Here is a 16,079-nt window from a genome sequence, read left to right as displayed (position 1 = left end):
ACGCTGCGGAACAGCGTAAGTCAGTGTGCAGCCATCCGTTTAATGATACGTGGTTGACCTGCTCGAAGTGGTTGAAGAAGAAAGTACGGTCACTTAGGACCAGATTAAAAAAAAAGAACTCGTCCGTACCGGCCGGTCCGTACGGTTGGTCTCCGATTAGTCCGGCCGAGTATTAAAAAAATGGTACTGATTTGGACTAATTTGAACCGGTTTGAACCGGGCCGGTACCAACCTCCATATCAGCTGGACCAAATTTTATTGACTTTTTGGAGATCAAACCAATGATACCGATTCGGCACTTATTTAAATCAATCGATATCAAATCAATCTGGTGGTCAACCATTATATCTATCAATACCAGTTCGACGGTCCTTGGACCAGATCCACCGTCCGTATGGTTACTGCAAAGAAAAAGAAGCCCGTGCGTTGGCAGCCTATTTTATTTGGCGTATCTTCTTGCAGGGACCCACAGGTTGCATTTTGACGATGATTTTGTGTATTCCGTGTGAAATTATGGTACTGATTTATTGGGTGTTTAATTACGCGATGCGATTAGTAAAAGCTTTCAAATTATGAAATTATTTTTTTCTATGTTTACTATAATTCTTCAAGTCTATGCCTCCTATCTTTGTCATGTTACCCCTCATAAATTTGTGACTTTTTACAGACTATCGAATGCAGCAAAATAATAAAATAGATAATTTGATCTTCAAATTGGAGGTTTTTTTAATAGATATAAGTTTAAGAAAATAATGGCATTGAAACTGAAAATTTTGCAGCACAATTTTTGCCATTTTTACTATAAAAATATGGAGAAATAAAATGATTGATTGATGTGAAGACCACAATTATTTTCCTTCAAATTATTTGGATAAATAACTAAATTATGAGACAATGAGTGATATATTTTAATTTCATATCTCATTATTTTGATATAAAGAGCATGTGTGGTGTTTCTATGATATGTCATGGTAATATATTGGCAAATATCTCTCTATCTATATTAAATGTTTAAATAAGTATTGAATAAAAATGAATGCAAATAAAATAAAATTTTGTTGGACTAGGATTTTAGTTATTACTCCGCCACATGCTAATCGTGTAAACAGAACAAGTTGTTGAAATATGGGTGAAGATTTATAGGCTTAATAAAAGTAAGAAATAAATATATGTTTGGTAAAAATATTGGCACAACATCAAAATCTATCCCGAGATACTCACCTTTTTCACTTTTTTCATCACTCTTTACCTAATTTTTCCTTGCTACTTCCCCTTTTCCTTCCCTTGCAAATCCATCCTCCCATTATCCATTTTTTTTAGTTCTTATCCAATCAAACATTTTTCTTATTTCAATTTCTACATGATGCTTAGGACGAAAATAAAGAAAAAAATTTGATAGCACCACTAGTCCCCCAAATGTGCTAAAGTTGGACCGAGGTTTTCTACACCATATTTTTCTATTCAGTGTACAAGAGACTACTTGCCCTTTTCTATTTTCTTTTTCTCTTTCTATTTTTATTGTCTCCATGATATATATACTTGATTGAGAGATGTGAGAGGAAAAATATTTAGTTTTGTTCTCTCTCTCTCTCTCTCTCTAGTGGAGGAGGTGTTGAGCAAGCACTTTTAATCAATGGTAATTTATCTTAAAAAATAAAAATGATTAGTTTGTAATTTTATCTTGTTAAGTATCATAGCAAAAGGAGCCACAAATGCTTATGATCCTGTTAATAAAAAAGTATGAGACTTAAGTTTTTCTATTTTCAAGCTTGGATTCTTTTTTTTCTTCCAAGAAAATGGAAGGGGTCCCTTTAGACTTAGCCACCCCCCAAGTGTAAACGGGATCTAAATCCAAGTCGTTGAATACCACATTCTAATGTTTTTTGTAGCTTGACAAGCTAGTACACATTATAATCATGTAAAATCACAGAGGAGGTTTTTTTGGCTCGTAATTTTTTTCGAAGCTTTATAAGATGAATCCTTGCCAATTTCATAATAAGCTTAGCCTTAGAGATTTATAAATAACTTTTATCATGATATGAATTTTCATATAAAATGCTACAACAATTCTTGTTGACATTGGATACAACTTAAACATTAACATTAATAACTAACTTAAAGATCAGGAACCTACAGGAAACTTTAAAATGATGGCTATAACTACCAACTTTGCATGAGTTTCTAATAGAATACTCACGAGTAATTACATATTTAATCAGGTACTTCAAATGAAGTTGGGATGATGCATCAAATTTATATAAATCATAAACTTGGAGAACCCAAGTTAATTTGGGTTCCAAGAAGAGACCTATAAATAATTTTTACCTCAATATTTTTCACCTACTAAGTTGGAGACTTTTAATTAATTTAGGATAAAATCTATACATATTTTTTGCATTGCCATTAACCATGGAATGAAGTCTATAATTTTTGCACACCCTGTGTAAACCTTCTATTTTAGGAACATATAATTTGTGCAAGAGAGGGCGTCTTGATAATTTTTGCCTCACGCTATTCAATGAAGTTAGTGAGATATGCCGACTTCATACGAATATTCAAACATAGGGATCTACAATTGATTTAAGGTATATAAGAGAATTGCAGATAATTTATGATTTTTATCTCCAAATAGAATGAAGTCAACATAGCTGGCAATCTTATATAAAATTTTAATACAAAGACCGCTAATTGATATATAATTAGCATCTATTCCTCCCCCTTCTCCTCCACCCTTTCTCTTTAATCTTCTATTTCTCCTCTTCCTTGCATCACTGGCACCCACTGTCGCTCTCTTCAAATCAAAGTTGGCTTCCAATTGCCACTACACTATGTCCACTTTAACTTGACCTTCATCATTTTCATCATCTCTACAAACACTTGTCACCATATCTAGAATGAGTGGATTTATCCTTGCTAAATCCACTCATTCAAGCTAAAATCCAGCTTCCTTCCCCTCTTGGTTTGCACTGTGACAAGTGCGACTAGGATTACTAATGGTGTGCTTTCTCATCTTGGAACATGAGTTCTAGAAATGGCAATTATGCGGTGATGATCATTGCTCGCTTTTTTTCCTTTTCTAATGATCATCTCTACAAACACTTGTAAAGTGGTAGTTGAAGTGTGGAATTTCATGGACATTTGTGATGCTTTTGGTCCTTTTTGGAGATTGATGCCTATGTTGCAATTGTCTCATTTTTGTGGCAGCTTCAATTTTAGAGCTGTCCTTTTTTTCTTGACTAATAATTGAGATTTATATAGAGTTAGATGTACTCAACTTGGAGTTGATTGAACCACCTAGATGGTCAAAATGAGTTGAGGATCTGGTGATAATGCAATGCTCATATCATAATGCAAACTCAAGCTTTCGATCATTTGTGCCACAAATGTTCATTAATTGACCATTGAATTTTCTTAGAATAATAGTGTTTAGGAGAGAGATCTGTTTAGCTTGGTTGAGGACAATTGTGACTGCCTTCATTGCCTTGAAAGAGGTAGTTTGGTTAATCTTAGTCCCTACTAAATATTCAAATTAAATCCCATATCTCCAATGGCTGACAATAATGTGTTTGACATTTTGTTTACTTTGTAGTCTTAGTTGATCTCTGATTATTATGTATTGTATTAAATAGTATCACTGCTTTACTTCGTCAAAAGAGGTATGTAACTCGAAATTCATTTCAAAACTAGGGGCTTGATGCTATGTGCACAAGCCCATCTCTTAGAATAGATACATTATAGGGATCGTACATGCTACAAAATGCCATTGTGTATAAGATAAATCGCACTTCTATGATTATTATATTACCTTTTTACTTTATTTTTTTTGGTACAATGGCTTCTCATCCTAATCTGCTATAAGTACAACTAGCAGAATCTATAATCTAGCATAATTGTGGAGAAGGAACCTCTCGTGTGTCTAGAAAACCTCACCGAAGTGGTGTGCTGCATAAGAGACGACCCAATCAGTGATCCTGTTCAGTAGATACATTTCCTTTTTTTTATTGTGGTGCCTTTATGTATATTCATTTCTTCAATTGATATCTTCTTTATATATATATAAAAAAAAATTATTCACCCTAAAACTTGTAACCACTAATGCACGATGTCAGAAGGAGTTTGAACTAATCGCATCAGGCAAAATTGACACGTGCAGAAGTTGTAGTATAAATAGAGCTCTCCATGGCGGTCTCCTCTCCTTCCGCTCGTATTCGAATCGGACGAAGCACAGCAAATCTCGATGTCTTCTCCTTCTGCTCGAAAACTATGCCAAATCGTAAAATGATATTACATTCCCTTTCTATATTTCGTCTTCTTGCGACCCCATCCACCAGTGATTTCACTTTTTTTCTTGAATTTTTTTTAAGGATTTCCACCTTTTCTTCTCTCAGCTGATCGCTTTGGCGATTCAGAGATGCCGCCTCTCCGGGAGCCTTTGCAGATTGTCGGTATCTCTCAAATGCTTTCACAATTCCAACCCTCCCTCCGTTCAAATCTCAAGTAAGATGGATAGAAGAAAAAAAATAAAGAAAGATTCTGTGTTATTGTGTTATTATTTTTAATTAGGTTTTTTTTTTTTTTCAATGGCTTATTAAGCTTCCTATCGATCCTTTATTGAGATCGTTAACACCAAGGAGCTTTAACAGATTTTTATTTTGTATTTTTTCGCACGTTGTTTGCCATGTAAGCTGAATCTTGCTTAATATTCTCTAACTTTTATGATAAATCTACTATAATAAAGAGTATATTAATAAAATAAGGTTCAACTATGACTTATTTTCAGTAGCTGATGAAAATGTTCGAACTAAATTAGGTTTGAACGAGTTGTTGGCTTCACATCCGTTCTTTCTTGTTTAATTAAAAATTTTACTTCACCAATCTAATTGATATATGAAATCAGTAAGACTTAACTATTTTACCCTTTTTCATTTGAGATTTGCTTGCATAAACTGTAGATTTAGAAAAAAAAGAAATCCAGATTCTTTTTCGGGAATCTGATGGAAACACAATCATGGTAAACCCCTGTACAGGTTAATTTTGGTAGCATGGCATGGTGGTTGATTTAAAGCTAGCATTATTTGGTCAAATTTTAGTAATATGGTGGTCCAAACTTCCAGTGAAGTAACTGAAGTATCGTTATATTTGGACAGTTTCAGACACTGGGGTTGGGAGCAGCTTGGTAGAGTTCCAGGACTTGGACCTCCCATCGCTTTCCCTTTCTACCGACAAATGGGGTAATGTTTAATGTTATTTTTATGAATTGGGGATGTAGAAGGAAACAAATAAATATTGTAAATTTTGCTAGACTTGTGGGAATGATGATGATGCCATTGAACCTGGAAAAGAGGTGTTAACTTTTTTGGAAAGGCCTCAATCTGATGCATAAGTATTGAAGCACTCCTAGCTAAATCTAGGAGCCTTGACATACTTATTTTGGAAAATGTTTTGCTTGAAAAGTTGACCTTTGTTTACCATGCAGACATGCTATAAAATCTCTTCATTAAGTTAGCTTCTCATGTGAGAATATGCTTTGTTCATGGCATCATTGGAAGCATGGGTTAAATAATTCACTGGTGGATAGGTGTTATTGAGAAGGAGAGAGCAAGGTTGAATTTTGACTTATGAGCATATGAGCCTAAGTTATAGTAAAACAAACACAAAACATACAAATTGCAATTAAAATGCAAATGGAAAAAAAAAATGATATGCTGCAAACAAAACATGGCTGATCTATACTCCGGTGTGATAAAAAGGAGAAGCGTTGTATGTCGGAGGCTGCAGATTGCATCCACAAACTTTTGAGGGTTTTGGAATTCTATGGGCCTTACCTTGTAAAACTAAGTTGTGATGCTTATTTTTGGGCACAGCATAGAAAGTTCCTACTTCTCTTTTTTCTTTTTGTGGCTGATTGACTCCATCACTGAAGAGATCCTTTTTCCTCCTGCTATCAACTTATTTCTTTTCCTGAAAACTGGCTCGGTCTCAAGGTTGGTGTGCCAGTCCTTTTTAGAGATGGAAATTCCTGAGTTACGGCTGTATCTTATCGATCACGAAAAACTAATTCACTGTATTACATCAACAGATTGCAGTGTGTTAGAATAAAATTCAGTTTTTTTTTTTGTATTTATGTGGGTTTGAATTATATTCTCTATATTCAAGTATTGTTAGATGTCAAATACTATTCCAATTGACAAGTTGCAAACTAGGTTTCCAAACAATTCACTTCTTACTGTTAAAACAGTTGTATAACAATATGTACATGCAAGGGCAGATTTGTAGTTATACCCAAAAACCCTTATAATAGAAACAGATTGACTCATATTTGTAGCAACAAGAACAAGACAACAAAATTCAGAAATGTGCTCATCATTTTACTCTCCCCTATTCTTGTTATCCTTGCTTTCTATACTGCTATTATCGCTATCCATTTATGCACCTGTTCGCTGTTTTAATACTGCAGATGGGGTGCTTTCCATTACAACTACCGGTGAGTTTGTTTCTTCACCAGGTTTCTTTGCCAGAACTCTTCCAATACAAATATTTTAGTCTGAAATAACTTGTTTATGTTAAGTCTTTCATTTTCTTATCACAATTGTAACCATTGTAATAAAAATAATTCTTCTATATACAGACATGTCCAATAAACCTTGTATTTTTGCTCCTTAGATTTTCAATGAACATAACCATTTTATCCTTTCATATCTTTTCTGTCTAATAAGGTTTCTGTTAAATTGGAATTTATTGAAATGATAGCTGCACGTATGATTGGGCCACATGGTGTGGTTTAGGTTCCACTGTGCATATTAGAGCTTCAAGTGCTAAGTGCTAACCTGGGTCATGTGTCACTTACCGTGCGAGATCAGTACAGATATCTAACATAGGTTGGCACAACTCCTATTTATTTTTAAAATATATTGGTTAAAAAGAATATTAAGTCCTTCTTTAACCCTCTTTTTATTTAGTCATGGTGCAGCACACACATGCTGTGCTGCCAGTGGCCAGCATGCCCCAGTACTGGGACTTAAATTCTTGACATATATGATGAATAAGGTTTTAATTGCTGCATGCTAGTGCCAAGCGGGCCTACCACCTGAGCCGATAGAAAAGAAGTCATAGACTCAAGTATTTTCACATCTTTATGATATCCCATCCACCTTTGTGGTGCATGCTTTGTCTTCAGTCATATTCAAGTGCCACATCTTTTCTTTCCGCTCATAGTTTACTGTTGTTTCCTGATCAGATATTATATTGTTAGGCATTTTGCCATTCATCCTGGCAAGTGCAATTGGGTCTTTCTGCATAAACGTTGCTTGTTTAAAGCTCATACTTAGATACTCTTGAATTGTAATTCATATCATAATGTAGAAACTTTTGGAGTTTTTGATGATTATTAGCCTTAAGTACTTGTGCAGTAGATTGATCCAATGCTACACTTCTGTCAGTTGTCCATGACATTAATGAGATGATTCTCTAATTGTTAGGATGGTACTCACATATCTTTTAGGTATATGCTATTGACTTTGCTGTTATTGCCATCTCATAGTTATGTATGGTAATAGATGTTGCATGTTGCATTGTTGCTGACATTTATTACTTTCCTCAATATACATATCAACTAATGTGCAAAACATGCTCCATTATGCCATCTATTCTTTTGACAAGAATATATTGCAAACATACACAAAAAATCCATGCAAATAGTTTATTCCAAATTTGCCCCAGGCATCCATGATAAAGATATCCGTCATTACCGTTTGAATCTTAGAGAGGCAATTTCTTCCAGAACAAGGTTGAAAAACTTACCTTCCAGACATAAAACTGTGGGGCCATTCAGGCAAGCAAGCTACTGCATTCTCTTTGTCTATTTTTATTTTAACTTTTAGTAGATTGATATTGACACTTCAGGAGATTTAGTTAAATTTTTTATATTATCATTCCATTTTTAGTGGGACTGAAATATGTCTTTCCACCTTGGAGGAAGAGAATGTTATTGACTTCATAGCATGGATGGTTCACTTCATTCAAAAGGTCTGTCTCATAACTTATATAGTAGTTTTGAATCTTTGATACAACTCAGTGAAGTTAGAGGGAAAATAAGGCAAAGCTAATTTTCTCATGGGAAAGGTCTTTGCGCTATATTTTAAAAGAGAAAGCATCAGGACTGTAAGATGCTTCTTCAAGAGAGGTTAAAACTTAAAAGGAACTCATAACTTTCAAAACTACTCATATTCACACACAAATTATATTCCTGTATAATTAACATGAGAAATAAGGTTGAGCCAATGTTATTTTGGGAAAGGTCCTTGCTATTATTCTCCAAAAGGGAGATTCATTAGATATTAATGGTTCTCTTCAGGAGAGTTGCAAAGATCAGGTCCACGTGCATTGGAATTAGGGATTATCCTGTTTTAGTGGTTATCTGTAAAAAGATATGATGGGCCTTCTTGACTTTGATATCTTAGTGCTGGCAATCTGTGATGTTCCAACTTAGGCAAGACAAATTGTGAGCACACTTGATGCAAACTCAATATTTCAAGCATTTAAAATTCACTCCATATTTTTCATTTCTGTTCCCTCATTTACATTCTTGTTTCCTTTATCTTTTTGCAGATACTTGTATTGAAAAGTCCTGTAAGTTTCATTTGCCTTACTTGTTATGTTGTTCTTGTTATAAAAGAACCATTTATGGTTTTCTAGGTGTTAATTGCTGTGATTTCCAGTTGTATTTCAATGAAGGCCTCCTTGGATTTTCATATTATGTTCTTTTTTCATGATAACATTACATGATTGCTGAGCTCAAGGGATAGATACAAACTGCACGCTTGGAATCAACAATTTCCAGTGGTCCCTTTTGATAATTTAATTTTTTCAGTCCAGTTTTGTAATATATGATTATGCCTGTTTATTTCTTTCTTAAGTGTTGCACTTGATGTGATCTCATAAAAAACTAGATGAAGCAGTACTAAGATTTGGGCAGTTGTGATGCCTATCAACTAATGAGTACTGATATCAACTGGAGTTGACTATGTAAGCCATACGAACCAATATAGCATTCAATATTGCTTGTTCTGGCTTCATTATTTTATCAAACCACATGTTATGTCATGAAAAAATGATGCTGTGTAACTTATATCAAATTTTCTGGTAGATATACATTATCCTTGTTAAAATTGATCTCATTCAGTGGAGTTTTTGCTCAAAATAGGTAAATGGAACATAAATCCATTTTCGGTAAATTAACTTTGCTGCATATTATACATTATTGGTTTGTGATTTTAAGGTAAAACAATAAACTTTATAATGGATAAAAAGTGTAACTTCTTGTACTTGGTTATTCTAATTCTATGGTATAGAAGATTAGTGAATCTTAGCATATTGGGCTGCACATACTACTTCCTGTTCTAATTTGTGATTTATGTCCTTCAGGACAGAAACTGCATGATATTAGAATCATAGCTTGGAAAACATTGTACATTCTATAAGGCTTTTGCTGGAAATTGGTGCTATACATTCTATAAGGCTTTTGCTTGAAATTGGTGCTAAACATTTTATAAGGCTTTTGCTTGAAATTGGTGCTAGAGATGAGATGCATTTATTTTTATCTGGTATGTCCATTTCTGTCATGCTTCTTAGTTCTTGAGTTTATTACATGCAAATTAATTGAAAAGGAAATTGTTTCATGGAATTTTTTTCTTTTTTTTCAAAATAAAGGTAGACAAATATTAGATACAAAGGTATGGATAATGAAATTGTTCCCTGTTTTAATGTGCATGGCATAAACCATACAGTCTCTGATACTGATATTTATAGTGCTGGGTGAATCTGGTATTGACTCTATGGAAAGACTTCGGGGTAAATCTGACTTGCTAAGTGGTTGCAACATGTTATTTCATGTGGCATTCTCCCCGTAAGTGTTTTGCTTCAATTTATTTTTTTAAAAATATTTATGTACATGTAGGATCATAGGTTAAAAATTTCTCATAAAAGGATCTACGAAACACAGAAAGGTTCAATAATATTTTTTTAGAACCATACTTTCAACTTCAAATCTAACATCTTTGTGAGACACTGAAAGTTGGATAATTAAACAGTTTTTTCTGAATATCCGTTCTATATGGAGGTTCATAGAGAATTAGAGATCATTTCTGGATGCTTGCTCGTCTAATAATATCCTGTTTCCTTTTCTTTCCCCTTTTTTTGTTTTCGGCTTGTAAAATTTTGGGAGTTTATTTTCTCCCCTCTCTTTTGATATTTATATTGTAGCACTTAGCGTGTTTCCATTCTAATGGAAATTCTTGATATCTCTTTCTATACTGGGATTTCTTGACCTATTTTTTTGGAGGGAACACTTTGCGCATGCATACATAAATAAAGAGACTTTGATACTGTATTAGATTTGTTCTCGAAAACAGATGGGTTTTTCTTAGCAATTTCCTTTTTCTTTTTAGCGAAGCATTCTCAAATATGGCTTCTGGATTTTATACATGTTTTATTTTATTTTATTTTATTTTATTTTATTTTGATGACATAGATAGGCTTGGTTCACTGCCTATCACCCCAAGGTTGCAGATAAGCTTGTCTATGACACAAGGCCTTGAACCCCTGAGGTTTCATGATGTATAGCACAGAGCATCCCCCATAACAAGTAACCAATTTCTTAACTGGTTGAGATTTGCAAGATATCATTGAAACTAAGGATGCTCTGCATGCAGTGCTTTGTAGAGCCTTAATGACCATGTCAAAGGATCTGGAGACTGTCTAATTCATTAATCTCATCATTGTTTTGGTTTGTTGAGGTTGTATTCCGCCTTTGTCTGTTAGTGTTTCTAGTAGATTGCCGCTAAATTTTATGGAATATTCTAACTTCTGCCCAACTTTCTTTTTCTTCTGTATATTTATGCCAATTATTGGAAACTGAATCTGTTGATTCACATAATTTCCTTATGCTATCTCAGAATATAGCAATTGATCTCCTAGTTGAGCATGTAGACAACCTTGGATCAAGATGTGATCGTATTCTTCAAGCAATTGATGATTTTGACCTAACTTTGACGATGCCAACTATCAAGTGCCTAGTTTCTGGCCTTGAAGATCATGCTCTCAAGCATGGAAATGTTGTACATAAGAAGTGTCAATCTTGCTTCACGAATAGGTAATTTTGCAAAATTGTGTTGCGGTTGTATATACTGGATGGCTGGTTGATCATTTTGTGATTTGAGCTTCATATGGCTCCATTTTGGTCTGAATGTAGGTGCTTTGCATTCTTACATTACCCGCTCCTTTTTTCATATTAAATCAATTTTCTAATGCCGATTCTATAATTTTTCATATTCTCAGAGCCCATAATGGACATCATCTACCTTTTAGTTTAACTTTTGGAAACTTTTAGATGCAATATTGGCTCATCTGGAAGAGTATCCATAGTTGGATTGAATCATTAAGCATCTTTCATCAAAGCAGTTTTACCTGTTTTGTCTCTCTCCCTCTCAACAGGAAAGAAGGGTCATGTTCAGTCTTTTATTAATAAAGCCTAAGTAAGAATTTTTTATCTGGAAGAAGTTTAAAGTCAACTAGGTTTTATGTTTCTCTTTGTATGGCGACAGCAAAGGCAAGATGCTCTGATCGTGAATCCTTATATTGGTGACACTTTATCCCGTGTTAAATACTGATCATCAACTATATGATGGCATCCCATAATATATGCAGATTGCCAACTGGAAAGAAAAATCATTTCACATTATCCACTAACTGTATTCTGCATTATCTGTAGTTGATAAATATGGTGTCCTCCTTTCTCTTTGCAGAGATCATTTATATATTGGAAGTGGACTTGCAAGCAACACTGACAATATCAGAGGTGCCGGGCAGACGGTGGAAGCAGCGATTGTAATAGCACCTGTTTCTTCACAACCCTGTTGTTGGAGCATGAACTGTTTGACGTCGCAGGTTTTCTTCATAGGAGAGATCCTTTAGTTGCTTTTAAACTTTTTTTATGTCATATATGCAGATAGAGCTCAAAGTTGATGCCTTTCTAGTATCTCATAACAAGTTGAATTTCGTGTTAGTCATTTCAGAGGCTGTCTTTCAGGCGACTACTCTGATTGGTTTGTTCAAGGAGATAGTTGTTGTATGAACTAATTCATGTACTTTTGTATTATACATCATTCACCATTCTGTATGTGTGAATTATGTTCCTTCTTTTCCTTCACATTGATGCTCCGTAATATTGACACCATGGTCTGCCGTACCGGTCCGTACCGGCCGGTACGTACCGGTCCGGCCTGGGACCGGTACCGGATCAGCGTGGAATCCGGTACCGGTAGTTTATTGTTGGAGAACCAGTACGAAACCGGTACCGATTTGTACCGATCCGGGCCGCCACCGGTACGCCGACCGGTACCGGTACAACGGAACTTGATTGACACTGTTAGTTTTTTTGTGCAACAGTGAGCATACTACTTTTTTATTACGTGATAGTTCCTCTTTATAGTGGACACTATGGGACCGATACCTAACTTAACAAAATTTGTTCACCCCATAGAAAGTTCAAATATGAGTTAGTGAAGACTAGCTGGGTCATTTACAAGGACAAGGATTGTGTATGTGGTAGAAAAAAATGCATGAAGGCTGTGGGCTTGGTTTCATGATTGTTAATCAAGATTAATTAGGCAGTCGAACAGTAATGAAGGAAGTTTAGCAGAAGTTCAACATAAAGCAGGTATATTTTTCCTCCTTTTTCAATTAGTTCACAACATTTTGTTATATGCATATTAGTCAAGGGATAGAGCACCTAAACCAGATTCACGGATAAGTAAAAGTGGCTGGCCGCAAGATACCGGCCCTACCTGAGAAGTGAGAAAAGGAAAGCATCATATGATAATTGTTGATTGGCTGTCTTATTGAGCATTGAGTTACTCGAGGATATTAGCAAGTACATTGAGTTATCAGCCTTTCATGAAGCATGTCGTATTATCAAAACCTCCCAAGCTTCAATATTTCCCAAGCTTCAATAATTTTGATGTAACAATCCTAATTACTATAAGCAAACCAATAATCCATCTGAAAACTTCCCCATTCTCAAAATACCTCTCTCAGAATGCCTCTAGAATAATAAAAATATATCTTTTCTCCAAAAATACCCCTATAATATTTTATTAATTTTATCAGTTAAAACATTCAATGGGTAAGATCAGGTCAATGAGAGGGCAGCAAGTTTTAGAATTCATATGGAAAGGGAACTATTGTATTAGCTAAATAAATGTGCATGAGTTCAATCCTTTGATGGGAGCACACGAAGGATGGGAGCTCCCATGACCATCATGAGATAATGTCGGAGAGTTAGACGAGTAAGGACTGACAGAGAGGTCAATCGAATGGGTGTCCCCTGATTCTTGGCTTCTTAAGATGGCCATTACTTGAGCCTCTTCTAAGCTCATCAATCCATTGGATAACACACTAGATTTCTTATATTAATCAGTTGGCTATCAATGACTGCAGGATCTAGGATGCAGTAGAAATCAATTAAACTTTATAGATAGATTTCCGTAAATAATTAAAGATCAATGACCAAGCAACTCTAGAATCTGTGTGTCCTGCTTCCTCACTGATAATAGTATCCTAACCATTTTTTGTAATTTTAAAATACTTCCTACATTCCAAATACTCTTAAAACAATTAAAATTGTTTAAAGTTTTTTCTTTACTTGTGACGTGTTTAAGCACATGCATTATAACTAGTATGAGAAAAATGTAATGGTTAAAATCATAAAATAGAAACATCTAAAATAATTTATGATCTATTTGCATCTTTTCAGCACTTGATTGTAGGAATATCCATATATCTTTAAAAGGAAACTCGAGAGCCATGCATGAGGCTCTACTCGGGAGGGTCATTGTCTCCACTGCACATGCATTGCATGTGTCAAACTCTAGTTTTAATAAAAAGAGAACTTCACGTCAATAATTTTAAGAAATAATTTCACATATAATCTTAAAAATTGTGCTGACTAAGGGTTACTAGTTTAATAATTCTGAAAATTTCAGTTATTATGCAAAAGAAATTATACTTGGTAAATTGGAGTTGCTGATCAGGAAGAGTAGAATGGCATTGGTTCTTGATATTGGAGCATGTGCCAAATTGTCTTTTCTACTTATAATAGGAATTGAATCTTGACCTTATTTAATTTTAAGCTACTTGAATTAGGTATTCGATCATGGTTATGTACTTATGTTGGTTGGTTTTTCCAAAAGGGGATATTCACTATTGACAAAGTATAATCTTATTGTTTGTGCAACTTATGCTTATATTTCAATTCACTAGTACTGTTATACTGCAGAGAAAAGTTCATTTCATGTACTTGGTCTAACAACAAATGTTCTTTTAGGTCATGTATTTCCAAGACTTCATGCCTTGCTCAATTTCACAGCCAGCTCTCCATGCCTTGACAAGTATTGATTGGCAGAATTACGGTTTAAGGTTAAGGGGCAATTTTGTAGATGGAGATGACATTGCAGTGCTTGAATGGGAGGACAATCTGTTTGCTCGCATGGATATTGCGCTCCACGTTTACCACAAAATATATCCAACAACATAAAGAATTTGCATCATATGTCATAAATATCTCCGAACTGTGTGAGTTCGACTTAACATGTTAGCTTCTTCATGTCAGCAAATTTATCCTTAACATCTTGACTACTGTCACCCTAGTACCTTCACGACAAAGGATTGCAGCTGACAGAAACCTTGTCAAGAAAGCTGTAAAGATCGCACTGGATGACTTAAAGGCCAAGTATAGTGGTCTTTTTCTAAGTACCCATGCTCTCAAGGTTATATTAAGCCCTCCCTTCATCTCCATTTTTAATTCTGTCAGGGATCATAGATAGTATTATCAGATGTGCAACCTCTTTTTTCTTTTTTCTTTTTCCTTTTTCTAAGTGAAGATACCATACAATAGCATAACTTAGGCATAATGAAAAGGGAACTACTGAAAATTAACTATCTGTTTCCAAATTTACTGACAATTGGATTGAGAAGTTGATACTGGTTATAAAAGGTAAAAAATTCATACCTTTGCAAATGCATATAAGCAGGCATATCGTTAGTTTACAACTTAAACCAAAAAAAGAAAAGAAAATGAAATTATACATGCCTGCAATTATTCAAAGAGTGCAGTCAGTTTATTTAAAAGAATTATGTATGAGCAAAAGTTACAAAGGTGTATAAGTTACTGATGATGTAAATTAAATGTCTATCTTATTATTTACAGAGGTGTACAAGTTCTGATATCATGGAAGAACTTGCCAAATAACTAAGTAATTTGTCATATAGTTAAGGTCGTATTGTCGTAAAGGAATGCCTGTGGAAGTCGGGGGATGATTTTTTTTGTGGGGATGGGGGAGCATTCAGCAATGAGCAAAAGGAACAGCAAACACTTCAAAATACTTCAGAATACTTGCTACAGGGCAAAAATATAGACATGCATGCATTGTTACTTAATCTTTCACCTCATAACCCATTATAAAATCCATCTTCTCATTAACATTATCTCTTACTTATTTATTTACTTTATATATATATATATATATTTGGTCTAATCTGCTGAATATGTGATCACTGGTTAGTGGCTGTTTCATCACTTTTGCATTCTCAGATTCGGAAACACGCTCCTGAGCTTTCAAGAACAATCGCCAAACTGATCATGTCATCCAACGATTTGGACTTCCAAAGTGAATGTGCTACTCTTCTTGGGTTGCACCCATTTGATGCGGGCTCAGAAGGGGTGGTTGAAGCCTGCATCCGGGGAAAGATTATTAAGATTGTAGAGATGAATGATATAAAGCCAAAGGCAGAAAGGGATGCTGCACCTTGCCTCTTTAAATCCGAGTGCCAATCTGAGGAAGATTGTGGAGATGAAGAGAACGAAGGTGCTGAAGAAGATGTCAGTGTTTTGGATTTCTAGTGTTCCACCTAATCTTTCAATTTGTTGATTAATGATGCATTATGTGTCTCATTGTCATGTCATTTTGTATTAATGTGAGTATAACTAGTAGTGACATTAATTTCCAGCACCAGGGAATTGACTT

General features: G+C 34.7%; 1 protein-coding gene across 5 annotated transcripts; it reads left to right on the top strand.

The window, feature by feature from the left end:
* The first annotated feature begins 4,189 nt into the window (after positions 1–4,189).
* LOC103702062 (type 2 DNA topoisomerase 6 subunit B-like) lies at positions 4,190–16,079 on the top strand. 5 transcript variants are annotated; one of them, XM_039127050.1, is made up of 11 exons: positions 4,190–4,273; positions 4,389–4,497; positions 5,148–5,231; positions 6,458–6,484; positions 7,720–8,025; positions 8,608–8,628; positions 10,953–11,149; positions 11,802–11,943; positions 14,381–14,574; positions 14,693–14,822; positions 15,647–16,079. In XM_039127050.1, exons 5-11 carry the CDS (start codon positions 8,005–8,007, stop codon positions 15,953–15,955), a joined length of 1,014 nt encoding a protein of 337 aa, XP_038982978.1. In that variant the 5' UTR covers positions 4,190–4,273; positions 4,389–4,497; positions 5,148–5,231; positions 6,458–6,484; positions 7,720–8,004; the 3' UTR covers positions 15,956–16,079. The 5 variants fall into 5 exon arrangements, with proteins under 5 accessions (XP_038982978.1, XP_038982980.1, XP_038982982.1 ...); XM_039127052.1 differs by lacking the exon at positions 5,148–5,231; XM_039127054.1 differs by lacking the exon at positions 8,608–8,628.

This window comes from Phoenix dactylifera, chromosome 6, assembly GCF_009389715.1.
Source record: "Phoenix dactylifera cultivar Barhee BC4 chromosome 6, palm_55x_up_171113_PBpolish2nd_filt_p, whole genome shotgun sequence".
NCBI lineage: Eukaryota > Viridiplantae > Streptophyta > Magnoliopsida > Arecales > Arecaceae > Phoenix > Phoenix dactylifera.
This window is presented reverse-complemented; position numbering and strand designations above follow the sequence as displayed.

Excerpts from the sequence above, each read along its gene's own strand:
- LOC103702062 (XM_039127052.1), top strand. The coding sequence starts at position 8,005 with ATGGTTCACTTCATTCAAAAG. Across the intron at positions 14,575-14,692 it reads CTCCACGTTTACCACAAAAT|TGTCACCCTAGTACCTTCAC; the intron begins ATATCCAACAAC and ends CATCTTGACTAC. Across the intron at positions 14,823-15,646 it reads TAAGTACCCATGCTCTCAAG|ATTCGGAAACACGCTCCTGA; the intron begins GTTATATTAAGC and ends TTGCATTCTCAG.